The sequence below is a fragment of the Geotrypetes seraphini genome, chromosome 1, assembly GCF_902459505.1.
Source record: "Geotrypetes seraphini chromosome 1, aGeoSer1.1, whole genome shotgun sequence".
NCBI classification, from domain to species: Eukaryota; Metazoa; Chordata; class Amphibia; order Gymnophiona; family Dermophiidae; genus Geotrypetes; species Geotrypetes seraphini.
In genome coordinates this window covers 366,116,281-366,142,356 of record NC_047084.1, presented here as the reverse complement: position 1 = coordinate 366,142,356, position 26,076 = coordinate 366,116,281, and the positions used below count along the sequence as shown (strand labels likewise).

Sequence of the window (26,076 nt, the reverse complement as noted above, 5' to 3'; positions counted from 1 at the left end):
GTAAAAAATTTAATATTTGACAATATTTAGCCACTGTAGAGATAAATTGCACATTTATGGCTCCTTTTAAGAAGCCGTGTTAGCGGTTTAGCGTGTAATAGCGTGCACTAATTTGCTAGCCACTACCGCCTCCTCTTGAGCAGGCAGTAGTTTTCCAGTTAAAGCACGCGCTAAAAAGCTGCATGTGATAAAGCCGCTAACACGGCTTCGTAGAAGGAGCCCTTAAAGTTACATATGATGAGTAGCCTTGAGTAGGCTATACCATCATTCTCTTGAAGCCTTTTAGGGCCATTTACTAAACACATTAAAATATGGGCTTAATGCGGGAGTTTCCCGTGTGCTAAGCCCAGATATAATGTGACAGGATTTAGGGCTTTTTCAATATACTGTGTATATTTATGCATATTTTGCATTAGCACATGGAACTTGCAAAAAAAAACCAAAACCCTATTTATTTATATATTTATTGGGATTTATTAGCAACCTGTATGAAGAGATCCACCCAAGGTAGAGCAGGTACAATTCAACCTAAGATTTACAATATTGTTAACAGCATATCAGTGGTAATAAGAGCAGTTGCGTCTCCTATTTAATGGGTGGTAATTGCTTTGGGACTGAGTCTGTATTGTCAAGTTAGCACACACTAATGTTGTATTAGAACAAGAACTTGCATTATTTGCCCTTAATGTGACTTAACGGCCACTTATACTGGTTATTTTTCCCCTTACGTAGCATTATTTAACTCATTGCAGTGCATTGCAATGTACTTATATGAAAAGATGACCCCTTGCTAGAGGTTGCAGGTACTCTTTTGGCTTAGGATGCGGGCAAGGGCAGGAGTGACTGGGCATTTCAACTGTCCACTTCATTATCCACCAATGAGGTAACATAGGCTTGAGAGCAGGCCTTTGAGAGGGTGGAGGAAGGTTTTAGGAGATTTCAAGCTTTGGGGATGGTAGGATGGTTCAGGGGTTGCTTTAGGGTATCTTAAATGATATAAGAAAAGATATAAATACCTCTAATTTATCAATACAGAAAATTAAAAAGGGATGTTGGAAATTCTGCTTTAGGGAGAGAGTCTATTGTAATCTTTAAGCTGATGTCGGCCCCTTTATATTGCAGCCACATTGCATTGGGCCACAGATTGGTGGCTTAATAAACTAACACTATATGCAAGGTGACTCGCAAGCAGTGTGACGTAGTAGTTAGAGCTAAAGCCTCAGCACCCTGAAGTTGTGGGTTCAAATCATGTGCTGCTCCTTGTGACCCTGGTCAAGTCACTTAATCCTCCACTGCCCCAGGTATATTAGATAGATTGTGAACCCACCAGGATAGATAGGGAAAATGCTCGAAGTACCTGTATGTAAACTGCTTTGAGTTTGGTTGCAAAACTACAAAAAGGAAGTATACAAGTTCCAAGCCGAATCCCTAATCCCCCTACAATAGGAGTCAGCAACCTGCAATAAAAAGATAGTGCAGGTTGATGGCACCTGTGATAAATCCAGGGACCTTTACCTCATCTAGATAACATTTCCCCTTAAACTGGCAACTTGCATAGGTTTTACCATTCACTGTTTCACTGTTTTACCATTCACTGTTTACCATTCACTGTCTATCTTTTGAAAATGGATGCCTTCTGTACATGCTTTGACATATACATGTATTCTGTGCTGGCAGATCCTTTTCTACTGCTGAAATTGTACACATTGTAAACTGGACATGTCAATTCCTATCTCTGCATTCTACCTTTTTATGACATTTTCTTATAATACAGGGCTCCTTTTACTAAACGTGGAGCTGGCGAAGTAAATGCTCTGACGCTCATTCTATTCCTATGAGCAATGGAGCATTTACCTAGCCGGCCCGTGGTAAGAAGCTCTCCCACGCTTTAGAAAAACCCAGAGAAAGAATTATAAAGCAATTTGAAGAAAGAACATGGGGCTTCTTTTATAGAACAACACTACTGATTAGAAGTGCACTAAATGCGAATGCAAAGAAGCTCATTCAATTATCATGGGTTTTTTTCACATGCAGCGCATGCTAATCAGTGGCATCACTTTGTAAAAGAAGCCAATTAAAATAGTAACATCCCACATCCCATTCTACATTTATTTTGACAAGATAACAGGATAATTTATTTTCCATCTTTTGTATGGAATCAATATTTGGACCCCTTTTACAAATGTACCAAAGCCCATTCTATTTCTATGGGCTTCAGTGCATTGGCCGTGGGAGAATTTCTATCATGGCTTTATAAAAGGGACTTTTAATGATTAATCTTGGAAAAATAAAGTTTATGGCAAATCTGTTACTTAGGGCTCCTTTTAAGAAGGTGCGCTAGCGTTTTTAGCGCACACACCGGATTAGCACGCGCTATAGCACGTGCTAGCCAAAAAACTACCGCCTGCTCAAGAGAAGGCGGTAGCCGCTAGGCACGTGGCATTTTAGCGGTCGCTATTCCGTGCATTAAGGCCCTAATGCGCCTTCGTAAAAGAAGCCCTTAGCTTTTTAAAAATCTGACATTTATCAGATTTTTGAAGTACCTATGTAAAATTCACATTAACGTTGACCAAGATCTACTTCAGATTTTTCAAAACTCTCCTTTGTATATTTTGAATTTTCTTTTTATTTATTTACTGAGGTAAAAAAATCACTCGGTTGCGCTCCAACCAAGCTGAAACCTACCTAGTTTGCATTTGATTTGAACAGTTTGAATTGGGCCTTTAGGCCGAGATTCTATAAACAGTGCCTGAAGTTATGCACGTTGTTTGGTATGCCTAGCCAATCTAAGTGTCTAACTTAATGTTTTTCATTAGCTTAATCATGCCAATAATGAGCTGATAATTGGCAAAAATTAAAATGAATTGGATGATAGGCCCTTAACTCAATAGGCGCCTATGACTTTCAGTTAGGCACCTAAAGCAAGGAGCCTACCAGAAAGTGGGCATGGTTATGTGTGGACTGTGGGTGGATCTTGGGCGTGTGTTGCACCTAAGCACCTAAATTGGACTTAGGCTCCGGTATTTAGGCCAAGAAAGGAATAAATAGGAGGCACCTAAGATTTTGATATCTACTGGCACCTAATTCAAATTAAGTGCTGCTAGGCATGGCGTGATTCTATAAACAGCACCTAACTGAAGATTGACAAGCGCTATGCATGTTCCTCAGTGCCTATGTTTTAGGCGCCATTTATAGAATTGGGGTCTCAGTGGCTATTTTAACACGGATTTCCAAAATATCCATGAGTCAACTAGAACTCACAGTGACATATAAGGTTAGGGAGAGGATAACATTTCAAAGTTTTTTCCTTAGATTGTACTTGCTGGGTGCTAGATCCAAGATGGCGACTGAAAGCAGGACGCGCTGAGTTGTTTGTCTCAGGACATCTATCTTTTTAGATGAAATTTGCTTAAGCGGTAATCGCACTTACCACGATGCCCAAGAGAAGGGGCCGGAGCGCAGCTTCAGCTTCGCAGCGCTTTGGAGTTCCAGGTCTTGGTAATATTCAGGAGCTCCTAAGGCGCATGCAGGAAGTCTCTGCGTCATCGGATGGCGGCCCGCTGAGGACACAGGGAGGCGAACCCACGGTGGACACTCTTGGGCCCAATACAACTCTCAGCCCCGATGTCAGGGCACCACCCCCGCAGCCTCAGATTATCAGCTCCCCCAGGGGTGGGAAACCCCAGAAACTGAGGTATTCTCTTCTCCAGAGGCAAGTAAAGATTCCGAGAAGAGCCTGGTGCTTGGAGCTCATTCTACAAGGGCTCCAATGGAGATATCTGGGGCAGATTCATCTTTGCAGGAGGGGGAAGCCCAGAAGACATGCCCCGAAGAAAATCTTCAGAACGATATGCACTATACACTCACTCAAGTTCCAAATGTACTGAATAAGCCTGCTGAAGTGACTTCAGATTCCCCATGGGACTTAATGGCTGACTTTGTTAAGACCATTACTCCTACTTTTCAACAAATTGAAAGAAAAATTAAGGAACATGATAAAGAATTAAATGATATAAGAAAATATATAAATACCTCTAATTTATCAATACAGAAAATTGAACATCAAAACATCTGCAAGAGACCTTAGTTAAAGATAAATTGGAATGCTTGAGAATAACTCACATAGTAATAATTTAAGGTTAATTAATTTTTCTAGGCTTGATCTGGTAACACCTAGAGATATGCTTAAAAAATACCTAGTGGAAATTTTGGAGATATCTGAAGAATTATTACCACCATTCTCACAGGTATATTACCTACCTGATAAAGGACAAAACCAACAACAAAAAGAAAAACCCTCAGATCAAGAACCCTTAAACATTTTAGAAATTTTAGAAACATCTGAGAAGGACTTAGCATCATCATCCACTATGATTATTACTTTAGCTTTACCAATTGATAAAACATGGTTGTTAAAGCTTTACTTTAAAAATAGACAAAAAAATTTTCTTGGTCATAAAATACAAATGTTTCCAGACTTAGCACGAAAGACGCAAAAACGCCGCCATGAATTTCTTCTTTTGAAACCTGGGGTTATATCTTTGGGGGCGACTTTTTATTTGAGACATCCATGTAAATGTATCGTGTATTACCGTACTAAGTATGTGTTCTTTGACCCTTCTCAATTGACAACTTTTGTGGCAATGTCTCGTCTGGATGGAAGAAATCTTTGAGCCCTATAATTTGTTATTAGATGACCTCATTTCAGAGCTGTAGCTTTCAGTTCCTTGTCAATTTTTAGTTTTTGTTTTTTTTTCACGTTTCGACGATTTTGAGTCTTGGATCCTAAGTTGAAGACTTGAGCATAAATTGTTAAAATTTTGTTAATTTCTTGGGTTATAATTACATTGTATTTAATGTGTCTTCTATTATTGCTTTCTGTACAAGTGTAATACTTGAAATTTAAATTGAAAATCAAAGATTTAATGGGGGGAAAAATAAAGATTGTACTTGCTGATAGACTTTTAATGTTTGAACATAAAACCTATAAATAATCCTGATTTTGGAACCAAACCAACGGGCACAATACTCAATTTGATTTTGTTATGTGTTCATTTGTTTCATTAGAATAGGGGTGGGCAATTCCGGTCTTCGAGAGCCAGAGCCAGGTCAAGTTTTCAGGATCTCCACCATGAATATGTATGAGATGGATTTGCATGCATTGTCTCCTTGAGATGCAATTCTATGTCATGCATATTTATTGTGGATATCCTGAAAAACTCACCTGGCTCTGGCTCTCGAGGACCAGAATTGCCTACCTCTGCATTAGACTACCATTTCTTGTATTGGATACTTTCTATCCAAGTAAAGGATTTAATCCTGTGCCAGGAAACATCACCAACTTTATTGAACACAGATGCTTTATTTATGATAGATTCAGAATTTTCAGCATGAGAAAGAATGCTCAAAGAGATTGTTGGTACAGCATGGCTACCTTTAGATCTGACAAAAATTAAAGACTTTCCCCCTCTTTTAGTAAGGCACGCTAACCGATTTAGCACGCGCTAAATGCTAACGCGTCCATAGAATATAATGGACGCATTAGCATTTACTGCGTGCTAAATTGGCTAGCGTGCTTTAGTAAAATGACTCCTTTATTAAGTGCCAAGTTCATATTTACATCTGTAACATGAGAAGTCTTTGATACCTCTTCAGTTCTACAATATTTAGATCAATTCTGGACAAAAATTGTGAGACTGATTTTACTAATGGGCCCTGACAAATTTTTGCAAATGAGCTCCATTAGAGTAGATGCTGTACAATTAAGAACATAAGATGTTGCCTCTGCTGGGTTAGGCCAGGGGTCCATCGCGCCCAGCAGTCCGCTTCCGCGGCGGCCCATCAGGTCCATGACCTGTAAGTGATCTTTTGTCTAAAACCTTTCAATCCCCATTTTTCTTCTATCTATACCCTTTCATGATCCTATCTCTATCTATATCTATATCCCTCAATCCCCGTATCCTTCAGGAACTTGTCCAATCCCTCTTTGAATCCCCTTAATGTACTCTGTCCTATCACATCCTCCAGAAGCGCATTCCAGATGTCCACCACCCTCTGGGTGAAGAAAAACTTCCTAGCATTGGTTCTAAACCTGTCCCCTTTCAATTTCTCCGAGTGCCCCCTTGTTCTTGTAGTTCCAAATAGGCTGAAGAATCTGTCCCTTTCCACCATCTCTATGCCCTTCATGATCTTGTAAGTCCCTATCATGTCTCCTCTGAGTCTCCACTTCTCCAGGGTGAAGAGCCCCAGCCTTTCTAGCCTCTCTGCTTATGAAAGGTTTTCCATACCTTTAATCATTCTTGTCACTCTTCTCTGAACCCTCTCAAGTAGCTCCATGTCCTTCTTTAGGTACGGCGACCAATATTGGACACAGTATTCCAGATGCGGTCACACCATCGCGCGATACAGCGGCATGATGACTTCCTTCATTCTGGTTGTAATACCCTTCTCAATAATACCCAACATTCTGTTTCTGTGCATTGTGCCGTTGACTTCATTGTTGTGTCCACTAGCACACCCAAGTCTTTTTCAAGGTTAGTTCCCTCTAGTAATAATCCCCCCCATTTAGTAGCTGAACATCGGGTTCTTTTACCCTATATGCATGACCTTGCATTTCCCTACATAAAGTTCATCTGCCATTTATTCGCCCACTCCTCCAGTTTGTTCAGGTCCCTTTGTAGGTCCTCACATTCTTCCACAGTTCTAACCCTGCTACAGAGTTTAGTGTTATCCGCAAATTGTATAACTTCACACTTCGTCCCCGTTTCTAGGTCATTAATAAATACATTGAACAGCAGAGGTCCGAGTACCGACCCCTGCGGAACTCCGCTTGTGACCTTCCTCCAGTCCGAGTAGTGGCCCTTCACTCCAACCCTTTGCTTCCTGCCTGCCAACCAGAGTTTAACCTATCTGTGCACGTCCCCTTCCACCCCGTGGTTCCACAGCTTCCTAAGTAGCCGCTCATGGGGTACCTTGTCAAAGGCCTTTTGGAAGTTGAGATAAATGATGTCTATGGGTTCCCCTTTGTCCAACAAGCTGTTTACCTCCTCAAAGAAGTGCAGTAAGTTTGTTAGGCATGATCTTCCTTTGCAGAAGCCATGTTGGCTTGGTTTCATTAGTCCATTTTTTTTTTATGTGCTCACAGATGCTGTCCTTTATCAATGCTTCTACCATCTTGCCTGGAACTGATGTCAAACTTACGGCCTGTAGTTTTACGGGTCTCCTCTTGATCCCTTTTTAAAGATAGGTGTAACATTTGCTATCTTCCTGTCCTCCGGGATCTCGCCAGTTTTCAAGGATAGGTTGCAAACTCGTTGGAGTATTTCCGCTATTTCATTTCTTAGTTCTTTTAGTACCCTTTGGTGGATTCCGTCCAGGCCTGGTGATTTGTTGCTTTTCAATCTATCTGTTGGAGGACATCCTCATGGCTCACCTCTATTGTCGACAGTTTTTCTTCTTGGTCTCCATTGAAGATCTCTTAGGGTTCTGGTACACTTGATGTGTCCTCGCTTGTGAAGACTGACGAGAAAAACTTGTTTAACCTATCAGCTACCTCTTTTTCCTCCTTTATCACTTCCTTTCTGTCTCCATCATCCAACAGTCCTACTTCCTCCCTCACCGGTTGCTTCCCTTTAACGTATTTGAAGAACGATTTGAAATTTTTTGCCTCCCTGGCTAGTCTTTCTTCGTATTCCCTTTTCGCTCTCCTAACCACTCGATGACATTCTTTTTGGCAATTTCCTGTGTTCCTTCCAGTTTTCCCCGGTTTGGTCCTTTTTCCATTTCCGGAATGATTTTTTCTTGTCTCCTATCGCTTTCTTCATTTCATTTGTTATCCATACTGGGGTTTTTTGCACCTTTTCTAAATTTGGGGATGTACATATGTTGTGCTTCTTGCACTGTGCCCTTGAATAGGGACCAGGCTTGCTTCACATTTTCTGTTTTCCTTGAGCTGTTTCTGAGTTTTTTTTCTCACCATTGCTCTCATGGCATCATAGTTCCCTTTCTTGAAGTTGAGTATTGTCACTGTGGTTCTCTTCCCTTTTGATGCTCCTACTTCTAATTTGTACTGGATCATGTTGTGATTGCTGTTTCCTAATGGTCCTACTACTTCCACTTCCTTTGCCGGTCCCTCTAGCCCCTAGGCCTGAATTCTGTAAATGGTGCTAAATTGGCCATCTAGAGAAACGGCACCAGCTACATGTCAAACCATACTTAGGTGCCACTAACTGAATCACAGCTAATGCCACCTAAGAAAAAACTTTGGTGCCAGTAATGGAGGCCAGGAGAATCGCACATAGTGGCACTTAGTGACACATGATGTCATCTCTGCCCCTTAACACATCTAGTTTTATCTTAGGCGCCATTAGGCACCATTCTGTACATTTTAAAAATGGTGTATTCAATTACTGCACCAATTAAAGACAATTAATACAATCAAGTTAGGAGATGGTAGGTGTGAGCTAGGCGTCTAGCAGCGTCAACCTTTCAGTGCCGTTTACAGAATTTGACCCTTAGTTTATAGTTCTTTAATGAAAATATTTTGTAGAGATCCCTTTCAAACATACTACTGAGGGGAAATGTATGTTGCAGTGCTATAGATGCATTGCTCACATTATTCAAAGTTAAGCTTGTAAAAAAACAACTTGGGTGCAATTACCGTGGGCTGCCACACTAATTGGCTTAGTAAATGGGGGATTAGATAATATTTCAAAGACATCATGTTATGCTGTCTTCAGTTCTTCCTTCTTCAGTTTTGGTACTGCTTGTACTGGAAAGCTAACAGAAAACTTGTAATAATAAGTAACAGATGAAAGTATCTCAGAATGTGAAGCTATATATTTGTAGACATGTAAAAAATTATAAGAACATATATCATATATTAATCATAATCAGTTTCTAACTAATATTTTGTTTTTATTTTATTTTTTATATATTTTTTTTACTTTTAAAGGTGAAATCCGAGTGGCTTTTGTCCTATATAACAATCTGGGTCCCTATCTATCCACGGAGAATGCTAGTATGAAGTTAGGCACTGAGGCTATGTCCACCAACCACTCTGTGATCGTGAATTCCCCCATCATTACTGCAGCAGTATACAAAGAATTTAGCAATAAAGTATATTTGGCTGACCCTGTGGTGTTTACAGTCAAGCACATCAAGGTAAATGCAATAATGAATGTTTTCTGGCTCATAATCACATAGATCCCTAAGTAACAATGGGAAAGTTATACCTACACAATATCATACATATGGTTTATGGCTTACTTTATGTAATATACCACCTTTACTATAGGCAAAATAGAATGGTTTACATATAATAAATTTTAATTAAAAAAGAACTCATTACAAAATCCAATGGAAAGTACAAGGGAGTACTGAATTTCCCCATGTATAGGCCGCCCCTTTGTATAGGCCACCCTCGTGTATAGGTCACAGGAAATGCCGATGTAGGTTTAAAAACTCTTAGATAAGCCGCCCCATTGTTACTAGCCACGGCTTATCTAAGAGTTTTTAACCTGCATCGGCCTATACAATGGGCGGCCTATATATCATCCCTCCCTCCTTAAATACTTCCCTCGCCACCCTCCCTGCCGGTAAATACCTCCTGGATGGCTGCCTCTTCCAATCACGCTGTGCAGGGCAAGAGCGATGTTTGCGATCTCATGACGGTAGCCATTCAGGGAGCAGGGCGAGGTGAGGCTTGAGATTGCAAACATCGCTCCTGCCCTGCATAGCATGACTGGAGGAGGCAGCGACTGCCAGCAGAGATGTCTTCGGCCCATGCGGAGGGACCTGGGCCTAGGCTCCATGGCTGGCATCAACCTGACTCCAAGCCACCAACTCAGCCAAACCTGACTCCAAGCGTCTGCGCCTTCCACCAGCGTTCAGTTTGCTCAGGTATTTAAGGGGGATGATTTTAAGGGGGCAGCTTATCTAACAATGAATTTTAATGTCTTTAGATAAGCCACCCCATTTAAGCAAGCCACACCCACTGCACAGATTTGTAAAACCCATGTATAGGCCGCGGCCTATACATGGGGAAATAAGGTAATAAAAGAGGTGTCATCAAACCCTTCCAAGCCTTCAGAAATTTTCAAAATTGAACAAACTGCAAAAGAAAAAAAGAATGTTGTATTAACTATGGGGTCCTTTTATTAAGGTGTGTTAACCAATTAAAGCTTGCTAAAGATTAGTGCTTGCTAAATCTAAGATGCCCATAGGCTATAATGGATGCCTTAGCATTTAGCATACACTAAATCAGTTAACAAATCTTAAAAGAACCCCTATGATAGATGGGTCAGCATGAGAAGTAAAGGAGCACCTATTTTATCTGAATTTCCACCAGCAATCACTCCAATTAGTATATAACCATTAGTACAAAGTATTTTTTTCTAGCACATAAGTCTTTCCAGTAATAAAATTATAGTTTCAATTCAAAAATAAAGCAAACAGAACTTTGTGTTTTTGTAGGCAGCTGATTCAAGGATAGTGTCAGCACAACCAATGAAGACTCTAATCACCATAATGCAACAGGTGCTCCTTTAATTCTTTTCACTGTAAAATGATTTGAGAGCCTTCTCCCTCAATCCCAATGATAAAAATGCCATCAATTTACTGGTAGTATTTGGGGGTTTAGTCTGATAGGTATTCAGAAATGTCCTCTCCATTTCTACCATGAAAAGGTCTGCATATTGCAGTGCCATCCTGGTGCCCATGGTTTGTAGATAAATATCATTATTGAAATGGAAATAGTTGTGAGTTAGAATTAATTTTATTAATTATGTAACAGCTTTGCAACTATTTCCACTTTAACAATATCTATCAGCAAATGATGAGCATTAGGATGGCACTACAATATAGAGATCTTTTTATGGTGGAAATGGAGAGGACATTTTTGAATATAAATCAGACTAAATCCCTAAAGTACTGCCGGTATATGAATGGCATTTTTATGATTTGGACTAATGGAAAAGAGGTTCTGAAACAATGTTAAAGGTGTTTCAGTACATACTATCTTTCAATCAAATTTAAAATTGATACTCCATAGAAAAAGTTAACTTTCTAGACACCAGAGTCTCTATCAACAGTGGCTATTTACAAATATATATATATATATATATATATATATATATACCCTGCTGAAAGATGCAGCTACCTCCACAATTTCAGCTTTTCCTTTTACATGCAAAAAAAAGTCCATTATACGGTATACAGCCAAGAGACTGAGATAAACATTTCAAAATCTTGATTGCATCCTTCAAACAAAAGGGATACAATCCCATAGTAATCTCTAAGAAGAAAAACTCTTCCCTTAAAACACCCAAGGAAAATATATTTCAGTGCAAAGAAAACCACAGAGAGGGTCCCCATACAGTCCATATTTGGAAAAACTAAGAAGAATCATAAAAGATCTACAGCCAGTGCTCAGGAAAATGAATTATTGATATATCCCAGTTCCACCAATGCTGGCCTTTTAACAACCACCCAATTTGAAGCAGAAATTAGTGAAATCAAACTCTCAGTAGAAACTGAAAAGGAAGAAAATGTTACCTGAATAAGAAAGTTTCAACAAAGGGAACTAGAAATTCTGGAAAGTTCATCTTCCCTACTCCAAAGGCCTGTCGTTTTAAGATCTTTTTAGACAGGACTTTGGAGTATCAAGTTGGGAAGATGAACTCCTGGCTAAGTCCAATGATTGTTCAATCTAATTCTTACTTCACATTTAGGAAATCATTAAAGACCTATTTATTTGACAAATAAGAATATTAATTTTGATATATTTACGTGAGGTCTTTTGTTTCTATTCTTATTTTTAAATTTTTTTTATAATTTTTAACATTGTACTTGAATGTTTTTAACAATTGTATTACTTTTATTATATTATTTTAGATTATATGTAGATAGTGTGTTCTATGAAACTGTACCATGTGCTGAAATGTCTCAGTATTCTCCTGTTGTGAACTGCCTAGTTGGGCGGTATACAAGAAAATAAATTATCATTATTATTACTATATACCAAGCAACAAACTGCCAACACATATCACAGGACCCTATAGTTAGTGGCTGGCACCTCTCCTCTTCTCCACCTACCTACCTCTTCAAAATCTTTGTTGGCATTGAGCAGCATCTTCCAGCTGCCGCTTTCACCAGCCTGAGCTCTCCTGATGTCACTTCCTAGTCATGGGATAGAGAATGACACGGTGGTTGTTACCTGCGGCTAGCCGCGGGTAACCCACCGAAACGGGGAAAGAAAAAATAGTGGTCGCTGCAGGGATGGGAACAAGGCCATGGAGCGGTGAATGGTCTTGTCTCCGCAGTGAGGCAATTAAGGATTGCGCGGTCCAGCAGCCCCCACCTGCCCGATCGCAGCGTTCCGCCATCTCCCTCCCTCCACCTCACCTTAGATGCAGAGTTTGCCGGCTTTCTTTTTCACCCAGCTGCACGCTTTCAAAAAGCCGTGCACGCGCAGCTGATCGAGTTGTTCAATCTTCTCCTCTGCTGCAACTTCCTGTTTCCGATTGCGTCAGAGCAGAAGATTGAACAACTGAGCAGCCGTGCGTGCGTGACTTTTTGAACCCGTGCGGCTGGGCGAAAAAGAAAGCCGGCAAACTCGGCATCTAAGGTGAGGTGGAGGGAGGGAGCTGACGGAACGCTGCAATCTGGTGGGAGGGGGCTGCTGGACCGCACGATCGCGCGTATTCCCGGCTCACAATAGGAAGGAGGGAGTGAAAGGGAAAGAGATTCTGGGCCAAGGGGATGAAGAGGGAGAGAAAGAAACTCACAGCAGGAAAGAAAGGGGAGGGCAGGTAGGTGACCCAAATGATGGAAGCAGGGGGGGGAAGAAAGAGGGAAAGAAGATAGATGGGGTTGAAGAGAAGAGACACATTAGTTTGGAAGAGAGGGGAAATCTGGACACAGGAAGGTAATAGAAACAGAGGGGAAATTATGTGCATGGGGGCATAGGTACAGAGACATAAAGGGGACATACATGCCATGGGGATGGTATATGGACACAAGGGGGGGAGCAATGCCAGATACATAGGGGAGATATTAGAAATGGGGAAAATAGGAACACAGAAGCGAGATTGTTTGGGGAACGAGCTCGCAGGCTCCAGTGGCTTGCACAAATTACATTGTAACATGCCACAAAAGTAAGAGGGAGGGAGGGAGGTAGGCCACGCAAGAGGAGCTGAAGGGTGGTAGAAAGGAACAGATGGTGAAGGAGGGAGGGAAGGGTGGTGGTGGAAAGGAATAGAACAGACATTGAAGGAGAGTGGAGAGGAATAGACCCTGAAGGGAAATATGGATGACAGAGTAGGGAGAAGACGCTGGAAGGGAAGAAGACAGATGCCAGACTATGGGGGAGCGGAGGGAAGAAGATGGGTGACAGACCAATTGGGGGGGGGTGAAGGGAGAGGCACAGTAACAGAGCAAATGGAAGACACAGATGGAAGGAATTGAATGAGAAGATGAGGAAAGCAGAAACCAGACAACAAAGGTAGAAAAAAAAATTATATTTATTATTATTATTTTTTTTTTTTTGCTTTAGGATAAAGTAGTATATTAGTTGTGTTGATAAAAATTTATAAACAAAGCCCTGCCAGCTGAACATATCTTTCTCTAGTTCAGCAGCCAGAACTTTGTTTTATAAGGAAGGAATAAGCTAAATATTGCAGTACTGAGGCTTGTATGGATGCTGCAGGGACGGTGACGGGGCGGTGAATGGGATGGCAGTGACAGTGATGGGGCGGTGAATGGGATGGCAGTGACGGTGATGGGACGGTGAAGGGGATGGTGGGCCGGGGACGGGGCAGTGACGGGGACAGATTTTTTCTCCGTGTCATTCTCTATCGTGGGACCAGGTAAGGAGAGCACAGGGGGCGCACAGCGTAGCAATGCTGGGTGCCATCACCCCCAGGCACCTCCTTCCCTCGCTATTCCACTGCTCACAGTCACACATATGGGACAAATATTCAGCATAAGAGGATCCTATACATGCTTATCTTCAAATGTAGTGTATTTTATTCAATGCAAAACATAGGAAGTAGTATGCTATGTTGGAGAGACAGGTCAGATGCTTAAGACAAGACTCAACTTACATAGATGCCACATTAAACACCATAGAGCTAACCAGAATGACAATTCTGTAGGAGAGCACTTTGCAAGACCAGAGCACTACTTTCATGACTTTATGGTGAGAATACTGAAAGGAAATTTCAAAGCCATCCAGGAGCGTAAAATCTTTGAAGTTAAAATGATGAACTATGTTGGCACCCACCAGACAGGACTTAACAAAGATCTGGGTTTCCAATCATATTATATACCATAAAATGGTATCACTTTTGACCATCTGATCACCCATCCATCTCTCCCTGTTCCTCAACCCCTACCCCCCCCTCACCACCACAAACAACAACAACAATAATTACCTGTTCCTCCCTTTCCCTGTGAGACTGTCTTTGGAATGCCTTTATGTTTCACTTTTATATTCTGGTATTTGTCATCATTTGTCCATTTCTGATCTGAAGAAGAAGCTATTGCCTTTGAAAACTAATCAAAAATGTATTAAGTTAGTCCAATAAAAAGATATCATCTTATTTTTCTTTTCTGTGCTTTGCTTTATTTCTATTTATTGACTTTATGTTTGAAAGTAATCAAGAATCAAAAATGTATTTTGGCATTTGATCAGAGACCAGCCATAATCCCACAGTTCATGAATACTTCAAGTGGTGTTAGGCATAAAAAAGCATTTCTATGACTTGTGAAAATAAAAAATAGGGCAGTGGAATAACTTGGAGCAAGCTGGCACACTTTTGGAAATCTATAAAGACCAATAATAATTGCTTGTATTATTATTATTATTATTTCTTGCTTTTAGCAGTCAGAAGACAATTTCAACCCTAATTGTTCATTCTGGAGTTATTCAAAACGAACCATGACAGGGTATTGGTCTACACAAGGCTGTCGTCTCCTTACAACAAACAAAACACATACCACTTGTTCGTGCAATCATCTAACCAATTTTGCAGTCCTGATGGCACATGTAGAAGTAAAGGTAAGGACTGTGGCTGCTGATCTGTGTACTACTGAACTTAATTGATCTCTGTAATTTGCATTGAAGACCTGGATCTTTTTGTAAATTGTATTTAATTCTTTGACTCACGGTCAAGAAGACCCTGACTGGGCCTGGCCATGAGTTAGTAGCAAGAAGTATAAATTTTCATACAGGATACCCATTTTTGAGTCTCAATATCAAATTTTGGTCCCTGAGCCAACTGAGAACGTTACATGACTAAGAGGTAGCATTCATTGTCCTGGGAAGGAGAACCGAGGGAGTGCAGATCATTAATTGACCAAGATGCCTGGTCAGGTTCTAGATGCATAACGGAGCTGCAACTAAACATATGGTACCCGGCACGAGGATTCCCCCCTCCACTGCACTAAAACTTTCTGGCTAGTTGCCCAGATACTTTAGCCACCCACCATCGACTAATCCATGGAGTGTGTGCATGCAGGGAGAGGGTGGAGCTAAAATATGCAGAAGGGGACATGTGCCTGTCTGTCTTGCCTATAGTGATAACACCGATAGCAGTATCTGAAGGGAACCATGTTCTGTTGTGCCTGAACTATGGAGGGTTGTATACATTAGGAAAATATCTAAAGTTGCTTTTTTTTCTTTTTATTTATTGAAATTTTTACATAATTCACAAGAATATCCTCTTCTACAAGAAAACCAGATGAAAAACTTTTGAAGTTTTTCATCTGTATCTCAAGTTGTTTTGAATGAAAATTCATGGTGTCATTCCCCAGCAGAGGCTAGTTAAGGTTGAGCTAGAACTCCAAAGGAACAGGAGGAACTTGCTGGACCAAAAATTCACTTAAAAAAATGAAGAATTATAGCCTTCCCAGGCTAATGGTTTACATGTTGGATCGCAATCACAGATGACAGTATTTCTGCCCATCTCTGCTTGTTACACTTATTTATAACTCATGGAATGGAAATGTGCACAGTTGCAACCCTTTTATAGCAAATGACTGTTTCTCCCAGTTTCAGACAGAAGCTGCTTTCTTAATAATGTGCATTAGGAACCTGAAAATAGCAGTGTATATACAGAGGATACACAGAGGCTTTTAGTCGCCTACTGTTCAGCAGTGAAATCTGTTTTCCTTGCTATTTATGTACAGACAGACACTCATCTAGATGTCTTATCATAGTGAGTTGGTTGAATTGTTTTTAGAAGCATGTAACATGAGGCATTGTTCCCTGGATTCTTTATATGGTCCCCAGGTTTGCGTGACCAAATTTGTGCACCCACACACGTTAAATGAAGAAGAAGCTTTTAACTGTCAATAACTGAGTGCTAATAGCCAGTTATTAAAGCTAAAAGGCACTCATTAAACTTTGTGCAAGCACCTAGTTGCATGCCAATCTATAAGGCATGGTGGGTAGCTCAAAAGGGGGCGTGATATTTGTAGGAGTACGCGTAGCACCATTTTCTTTTGGCGCCAAGTTTGGAGCACAGTCTGGTCCTATGAGGTCAGTTCTATAACAGGCTGCCTGTTGGGAGCTTATTCTGTAAAAGAAAGTAGGCACCTATTTTCTTTAATAAATTATCAGCTTTACCAGGTACACACACGTGTGTCTAAATGCCAAAGATACCAATGCCAAAGATCATCATCCCAAGGTTTACTATCGGTCCCATCCCTAAAAATTGTGGGAACAAGGAGAAATGAAATGTTCTCTGTTTTAGCTCCTCAAACCTGGAATGCTTTACCACTTTATATTAGACAAGAAAAAGACCTTATCTCTTTTAAAAAACTTTTAAAAACATTTTTATTTAACAACGCTTTTAATAACTAAACGACTATACTAATATGCCTGTCTTTTTAAAATTACTTCCCCCTTCCCTATGTTTTTATCCTTTTTATGTTTTTTCTTGCTTAAAATATTGTAACTTTTCCTTTTCCCTTTTATATCATGTTTGTCACTAGGCCATATGTAAAAAGAAACTCTCTAGCATTTTGACTTGTCCCTTAATAACATTTGTTGTCTAACATATTGTCTTAAAATTGTTTTAAATTTGTTTTAAAATTTGTTTATTTCCCTATATTTTGTTTTAATATTGTTCATCGCTTAGAATGTTTTTAATAGGCGATTTATCAAATAAATTTGAACTTGAACTTAGTGTTCTGTAAGTTACACATGTGTGAGTTCTGCCCATTCTCTGTCTGGGGGGGGGGGCTTTCTCTTGAGTTGGGGTATGAGAACATAAGACATTTCAAAGGTCCTCTCAGGTCAGTTTTCTGCAAGTGTGGCCTATCTAGGTCACTACAAAGTACCCAACAGTTCCCCTCTCACATTGATAAGCTGTACGTTTCCCTAGATATAAGTCCAAGAATTTCCACTTTGCACTAGTTAGCATGGATATTTTTAAATCCATCATGTGCACACTCAATTTTATTCACACAAAGGGTAATGTTCAAAAAGCACATCAAGCAGTACAGGTACAAGCTCTTTTATCTGAAATTCCAAAAACCGAAAAGCTCCGAAAAACAAAATGGCAAAAAGAGCTCCAGATTCCACTCAGGGTGTTGGAGGTAGAGCTGTAAGTATTTGGTTCACCTGAGACCTGAGGATTTTTTCTTTCATCTGTAATGGGTGTTTGGCGCTTTAGTTTCGGTGGAAAGTAATCATTGTATATTATTTGATTCTAACATCATACACACAGTTGTTCCCTCTCTGTTAGCTGGCAAATGCATGTGTCATTTTTGTCCGCGTTATGAGTTTTAACTGGAGTGATATATGCTACTAATGTGCTTTGTGTATTGCATTAGCAATTTCCTTTTAAAATTATTTTCTTGATTTAATCCCCACATTATCATAGACTTAATTATAATGAAATAAAAGGATAATTTACGAGAATTATGCAGAAAAATATGTCACAGGAAAATCTAATACTATTTCCTTACAAGCACTTGATCTTTGGTTTGTATTTTGAAAATTTCAATAAATATATTTTTTAAAAGGGGGGTGGGTCTTTCACTGAGCAGCACTAAAAAGTGGCCAGTGCTATCCCTAGATAGGTCTTTCCCATGTGCTGAGGCCACATTTAGCATGGAGGTACAATGTCCCCATTTTCTATTATTCCAATTATGATCACATGCTAATTTCTCCATTACAACATGACCATTAGCATAATAGCACTTATCAATACCTATTTATAGGTTGTAAGGGTTCACACGCTAATCATATGCTAATTGATTAGTACGCAGCAATGCAGCTGTGCTGATTAGTGTAAAATGCACCTACTCTCTACCCCTAGACATGCCCCAGTGCTAAAATATGAATTCTATTTTTTTTAGCACGTGGTAGTGTTCGCAGATCCCAAAACTACCGCAAACGCTTGAATGTGTCCCACATTAGTGCTTTCTAACCTGTGGTAAATATATATTAATGCCTACTGCAGCTTAGTAAAAGGACCCCTCAAAAGGTTAAAGAAAAAAAATTGAGAATGCTTTTATTTTTAAAACTATTCATGTAAACGTAATGTTAAGCTGAAATCAGTCAAATATGTGTTGGGTTTTCTTTTTGGCATCCTTCCTGCTCTCGTCTTTCATTAAGAGCAGGAGAGAGCAACAGTTTAATGTCCATTGTATGAGTTAACTGGCATAATATATGCTACTAATTTGCTCTACATTAGTAAGAGAAAAGCACTGTATCATCCTGGTCTCTCCTTTAATGGCTATAAAGTTATTAACAAAATTAAATCCAAACCAAATAAATATCATAAAAAAATGTTTTAAAAAGCCCAAGAAAACAAATCATTATAACTCTTTAGTAAATCCAATGTGTATGTATGAATGCACGTGTGTACAAGGTATTATGTCAGGTTACCTTAGGACCGTTTTTTCAAAAGAGATATATGAAGACTCTTGCACTATACATCAGTGTTATAAGTTAAGTATAGGCAAGGTTCATTACCTCTGTTTAATGATGAAAAAAAATAAATCAATCAATTTTATGTCATCGCTTATTCTATTCCTTCAAATTTTGAATGTAATTCTTGTTTTTAATTTGGATGTAATCCGCCTTGAACCGCAAGGTAATGGCGGAATAAGAACATAAGAAATGCCTCTGCTGGTCAGACCCGAGGTCTATCGTGCCTAGCAGTCCGCTCACGCGGTGGCCCAACAGGTCCACTAATGTAATATAATGTAATTATCAAGTTTTACTTGCATTTGAGTACTCCAGTAAAGGGACAGATTTACTAAAGTGATGAATAAACTCGTTAGTATGTTTTTCATTAACTCTAGCCCATGTTACGAGGGTCATTTCATAAATAATGCACACTGTTTTAAAAAAATTACAGGTTTTATTTTTTTTTCAAGTATTTCTTTACAATCCTTCAATAGAGTCTCCCTGCTTTGCAATGACCGATGCCCAATGTCCGGGAAGCATCGTTATTCCATTCAAGACACCGTTTTTGTTCAGTTGCCAAATGGCTCGCGTATTGGTAGAAGAAAGCTCTTCCAGAGATGCAAAATGATGTCCAATCATAGGTTGTTTCAACTTTGAAAAAGGTTGAAGTCTAGTGGACTCATGTCTAAACTGTAGGGAGCATGAGGTAACACCTCCCAGCCATATTTGCATAATTTTTCAATGATGAGTGGAGAACTCCATCTTCCCCATGACCAAAAAATTTTGACGAGCTCAATCAAAAGCCAAAAAATGATGATTTTTGCTTATGATCATGAAGGCATCATCAGCACAGACAAAGTTCCATGTGAAAGAAGTATCACAGCAGTGTATTATTGTGATTTTTTTGCCAAAAATGCACAAAACCCGACCTTGGTTGCTCTTGGCTGGGCCACTCATTCTTCACGACAACGCTCGCCCGCACATAGGGAATATCGTCATTGAAAAACTACACAAATACGGATGAGAGGTGTTGCCTCATGCTTCTTACAGTCTAGACACGAGTCCACCAGACTTTGAACTTTTTTCCAAAGTTAAAACAACCTATGCGTGGACATCGTTTTGCATCTCTAGAAGAGCTTTCTTCCGCTGATACCCAAGCCATTCGGCAATTGATCAAAAACGGTGTCTTGGATGGAATAATGAAGATTCCCGGATGTTGGGACTCAGTCATTGCAAAGCAGGGAGACTATATTGAAGAATTGTAAAGAAATACTTGAAAAAAATAAAACATATACCGTATTTTTCGGACCATAAGACGCACCCACCTGTAGAGGAGGAAATCCAAGAAAAAAAAATTTGGTTCAGAATTTTTTTTCTTGGTTTTCCCTCCTCTACATGTAGGTGCGTCTGGTGGTCTGAGGATGCTTTAGGGACATGGGGAGGGGGGAAGATGCAGGGGGCTGTGTATGAGATGCTTTAGGGACATGTGGGTGATGCATGAGCATGCATCAGGGCAGCGTTTGAGCACTGGAAGTGCAGGAGTTTGTGGCTCTGGAGCTGAGCATCTCAACAGAGTGAAGGGCTTTCTGCAGCCTTTGTTACTTGCTGCTGGCTTCCCTCTATAAAGAAGGTCCCTGTGCTTCAGGGCCTCAGACCTCCTTCCCCCCTCCCCTGTACTACGAGCACAATGACACTCCCCCCACCGGGCCCAATGAAGCAGCCCATCCCCCTTGCTGCTGCGGAGCCTAGAGTCCCAGCCGTGCTTCGGGGAGGGGGAGGCAGCAGCGTTCCCGATACTCACCGTTGTAGTAGGAGTAGACCACCTTCTACCCTCTGCCCTGACTGTATGCCATGGAGCCGGCGGAGAAGCAATGAGTCTGCGTTAGAGAGCGGGAATGGACATGGAGGGAGGGTGGGGCCGGGATCTAGGAGCAAAATTAACCCGCAGCAAGGGGAGGAGCTCTGGACCAGAGACTAATGGTGGAGCAGGAAGAGCGGGGAGTGCGTACAAAGAAATACGCGTTGAGGCGAGGTACTAGATGGGAGAGATGGGATTATGTGGATCCTGGCTGAGGAAGGGGGTGGCGCTACAAAGCACAAGGGAGCAATGTGTGTGCTGTTGCTGCCATAGAGAACAGCATGGGACCAGGCAGGGGGCACACTCTACATCAAGAAAGGGCAGTCATCCATCGAGGAAGGGGCAAGGAGCATGGAATGCTCCTGCCAAGACCGCGCTGGACCACCGGCATTTACAAAAAGGTACCGGGAGCGGGTGTTTAAAAAAAAAAAATTGTATTCGGTCCATAAGACCCTTTTCAGGGATGGAAAAACTGTGTCTTATGGTCCAAAAAATACAGTAAATTAAAAAAAAAAAATAGTGTGCATTATTTATGAAATGACCCTCGTATATTAAAAATTCTAGGGACTATTCCAAAACACTTCCGTCAGCATCAGGTACTGAAGGCTTGATTCTGCAAGGGTTGCCAAAATTTAGGCGCTGGCAATTACCTAGATCGCGCCTGGATCACACCTACCAGCACATAATTTAAGTGTTTTAATTGGTTTAAAGTGGCACAATAATTGGTCGTGCCATTAAAAATCAAGTAAAAATACATTTTTAAAAATTAGGCGCCGCAAGGCGTGGGTCCATGGTACCTCACGGTGCCTAATGATGATGAAGCCCAGAAGTGGGTGTGTTTATGGCCAGTGTTAGACTTTGGCATCACTAGGTACCATTGGATGTGACTTTGCAAGGACCCTAGGTGCCGAAAATATAGGGCTATAAAACCTTGGCCTACATTTCTGGTGCCTAGGGTCCTTGCCAGCTGCAGTTCTGTAAGTGCACCTGTTCATGATCTACATGCTGCAAGTGCCCATTTTCCAGTTGCCTGCTACATCTGGTGCCACTTACAGAATCAGGCCCTGACCACCTAAGTGCTTTTCTTTCAGTTTTCTGGGCTGCAAACCAGAAGAATTTTGTTGGATACTACTGTCCATCCAAATACTATCAGCCTTGATTTAGGAGAGAATAGGAGTGTTCCGCAGACAGTTCCGGAATGTATCTGTTTATTTGGTGATATTCAACATCTACCCAGAAAAATGAATCCCTGTATGTGAATGACAAACATCAATTCTAACTTTAAATGGATAGCTTTAGAACCACATATACCATGTTCTAATCTATATGGATAATTATTGTCTTCTGATGTTCTAAATCAAAGTACACAATACTGTGAGCTAAAGTGCACAGAACACCCTCTCTTAACCCTGCCTCACACAACTTCCACAGGATTACATGCTGAAAAGCCTTATAAAGTTGATATAAAATCTTTATTAAATACATTAGATGCAGTATATAAGGAAAATAGCAAAATAAAAAATCTGACTGTTCCATTGAAATCAGATACTATATTCAATTTCAAAATGAATAGGCCCATTTATCGGCTGATGCATTGCCTAGAATAAATTAAATGCTCTTGTTGCCTTGGAAACAGAGGATATTATAAATATATGATAAGACTTTGTGGGAGACTACAAAGAGGAGGGGATTTACTGTATATGTGAAACAACGTTATATAAGTGAAAAAAATAGTTTAACATTTCTAGCATTATGCTAAGAAGGTGCTACATAATCAGGCAAGAACTGAACTGGTGCAGTAGTGATCTAGTCCTCCCATCCTGCTTGGGTATCTACCCTCCCTCACAAGTCAAAAAAATAGACAAATGAAATCTGTTCAAGAGATTATTCTCATATATATATATATATATATATATATATATGAGAATAATCTCTTGAACAGATTGCATTTGTCTATTTATATATACACACACACACACATATATATATATATATATATACACACACACATATATATATATATACATACATACACACACACACACACACACACATATATATATATATATATATATATATATATATATATATATATATATATATATTTCTCCAATTTCAAATTATATTTACAAGAACAAACTCTTGTTACAGTAATACAGCCTAAAGTATACAAGGAAAAATTTAATACAATATCAACACAATAATGAAAGTAAACAATGTTTTTAAAGCTCCTTAGACCACAAAACTTTGGAGGAGGAATTCTGAATAAGTGAAGAGAAACTTATTAATTCAAATAATCAATCAAGGAATAGACTTAACAGCAATGAATCCCATTATTAACTAAATGCTGTTCACAACTAAACAATCCCTGTAGCTAGTTTCTTCAAATCTAAGAAGGCTCGCAGTTGTTCAGGAGAATAAAACATATTTAACCCCTAAATATAACTCCTAAATATTTAACTAGACATTTACAAGGGTAGGCTAATAAAAATGTAGCTCCCAAAGAGACTGTTTCAGGCCTCATTTCAAGAAACAATGTCCTACGTTCCTGTGTTTGTCTAGCACAGTGGTTCCCAAACCTGTCCTGGGGGACCCCCAGCCAGTCAGGTTTCCAAGATATCCCTAATGAATATGCATGAGAGCGATTTGCATACCTGTCACTTCCATTATATGCAAATCTCTCTCATGCATATTCATTAGGGATATCTTGAAAACCTGACTGACTGGGGGTCCCCCAGGACAGGTTTGGGAACCACTGGTCTAGCAACATCGGGGTACATATAAACTTTTTTCCTATAGAACAATACTTGTGGAGATCGGAAATATAAACAAAAAATTGAATTTGCATCTTGTTCAAAAACCAACCCAACCAACAATGTCACTCTTTCAGAAGTTTCAGATACAGTTGATTCTAAAAGGTCTGTAACATTTAATATACCTTCAGCATTTAAGTTAACCTGTTCAGCCTCTGGGTTTACCCCTGCTTCTTTTTTTGTTGGCAAATAGTATATTTTATTAACAGGTGGCATACATTCAGGGGAAAATTTTAAAAATTCAACCAAATATTTTTTAAACATCTCATTAGGAGAAAACCCCCAGAGACCTAGGAAAATTCAAATGGTGTATATTCAAGCGACGATTAAAATTTTCCAATTGTTCAACTTTACGGTTTAATTGATTTTTATCCTTAATTACTTCAAATGTTAATTCTTGAAGCTTTTCCACCTTTTCATTCACTTGTTTTAAATTGCTGGAGAAATCTTCCTTATTCCCTTCTAATTTAAGTCCCAGATAATCAACTGTACTTACAAGAATTGCTACTTCTCTTGAAGACTTGGCTACAGTGGTGTTCAAACTGGAGAGAACTTCCCAAATGCTCTCCAGTGTAACCACCAGAGGTTTAACCAAGAGAGCTGACTTACTTGTCAGCTCCCAGCTCTCCTTGCTCCTGCGTTGCTCTCGCGGCTTCTGCCCCTCGAACTGTGGTTTCCCCTGCACTCTCCATTCATCAGGGCTCCTCAGGCATTGCTGCGTGTGAAGCAGGGCGCGTTGGTGGAACAGCAATAGGGGGAGACAAAGATGTTTCGCAGACAAGATCCTCCACTTCTCCTCGAGCGGGGGAAAGCGCCGTCATCACCCCACAAAAACTGCGGGAGTCAAAATGGACGCGAACTTACAAATTGACCTCTTTTGCATTGAGGAGGAAGTTCGTGGTGTTGAGGGTTCAACCCCTTGCGCTTGGTATGAGGCATCGTTGTAAAGGTAGGAAAAATGAGAATGCTGTCGGGCCGACTCAGGAGCGCGGGTCATGAGCTGCTGCCATCTTGGATTCCTCTGAAGACATTATTCTTTAAAAGTAAATGGTTAATGAATACAGTATGACTTAAGTGTGCTAGGAATGTAAACAAAAATATATACACAACAACATATTACCATTATCAAAGAGCAGAGACAGCTAGAAAGGTTGTTGTCCTTTCTGGCTGTCTTTCTTTGTTTCTGCTTCTTGATCTGCTGAGACTCTACCTTTTTTTTAATTTGTGATTTAATGGCATATTAACCAGAGCTGTTGTAGTTTACTTATCAAGAAATAGCTCATGCCTTTTCTGGGCCACATAGCTCACTTGATAATTTATCAATTCCACCTATTAGTACAATCTTTTTTGTCTCAACTGGCCTATTACAATGTCACCTTTTTAGATTGCCTTAAATTTATAATAATAATTGCATTACATTACATTGATGTCTTCTATCCCGCCAATATCTTTCAGTTCTGGGCGGTTTACAACAAGAAATTAGCCTGGGCATTCCCAGGGAGATTACAAGGTTGATAGCTATAGTATGCGTCAGGATCTGGGAAAGGTCGATACGGTTTGGTTAGATCATTTGGTTAGACCAACCTCCAAACACTATAGAATACAGTCATTAGATTAATCTTCAGATTGAAAAAAATTGATAAGATTACACTTTATTTACGTGAATTACACTGGCTACCTATAGAAGGGAGAATACTTTATAAATTCTATTGTATTCTATATAAAATACGATTTGGACAAACTCCTGATTATATGCCACATCTCGTTAAATTTTCTAATAATCCTCTTTGAACCTAAGAAACAATTATACTTTTCAGTATCCAGAAAACAAAACTAGAACTGCAGTATAATGTACAAGATGCAGGAATTTAATAAAAAAAAATCATAAAAACATGTATAATATACTTAAAGTAAATATAATAAAAATCCAAAAGCAGGTCCTAGTATTCATGTAGACCGGACCCGACATGGTCCGTGTTTCGAAGAAACACTTCTTCCTCAGCGATCCCAGATGATGGTACGTGGAATATAAAAAAAACAGATTGGAAAAAACAAAATTGAACAGAACAGGCGTTAAATTCTCCTGTGTAGGTGCTGCACTATGAAACTCAGATACAATAGAACTTTTAACTCCACATGGGCATATCAAGCAGCAAAAGTGTGGAAAGCATTGCCAACTAATATTAACCAGCAATCAAAATCTTAAAAAAAAAGACCTAAAGACATATCTGTTACATGAATTTGTTATTTATAATTCCTAAATATTGTAATACTCGTTTTTAATTTGTATCACCATAATTACTTACGTAAACAGCTGTGAACTTCATTGAGGTATTGGCGGTATACAAATAAAGGGGCCCTTTTACTAAGGCACGCTAACCGATTTAGTGCTTGCTAAAGTTTAGCGCACGCTAAATGCTAACGCGCCCATAGAATATAATGGGTGTGTTAGTTTTAGAGCGCCTTAGTAAAAGGACCCCAAA

At 39.8% G+C, this 26,076-nt stretch overlaps 1 protein-coding gene across 24 annotated transcripts in view; it reads left to right on the top strand.

Moving 5' to 3' along the window:
- Positions 1-26,076, top strand: part of ADGRL3 (adhesion G protein-coupled receptor L3) — a 1,804,713-nt gene that overhangs the window by 1,564,208 nt on the left and 214,429 nt on the right. For 19 of the 24 annotated variants that reach the window (XM_033914976.1, XM_033915078.1, XM_033915096.1 and 16 more), the window contains 2 exons: positions 8,954-9,162; positions 14,882-15,058. In XM_033914976.1, the coding sequence (XP_033770867.1) occupies positions 8,954-9,162; positions 14,882-15,058 (386 nt within the window). The remainder of the gene's footprint in view (positions 1-8,953; positions 9,163-14,881; positions 15,059-26,076) is intronic. The other 5 variants (XM_033915103.1, XM_033915068.1, XM_033915049.1 and 2 more) reach the window with 1 other exon arrangement.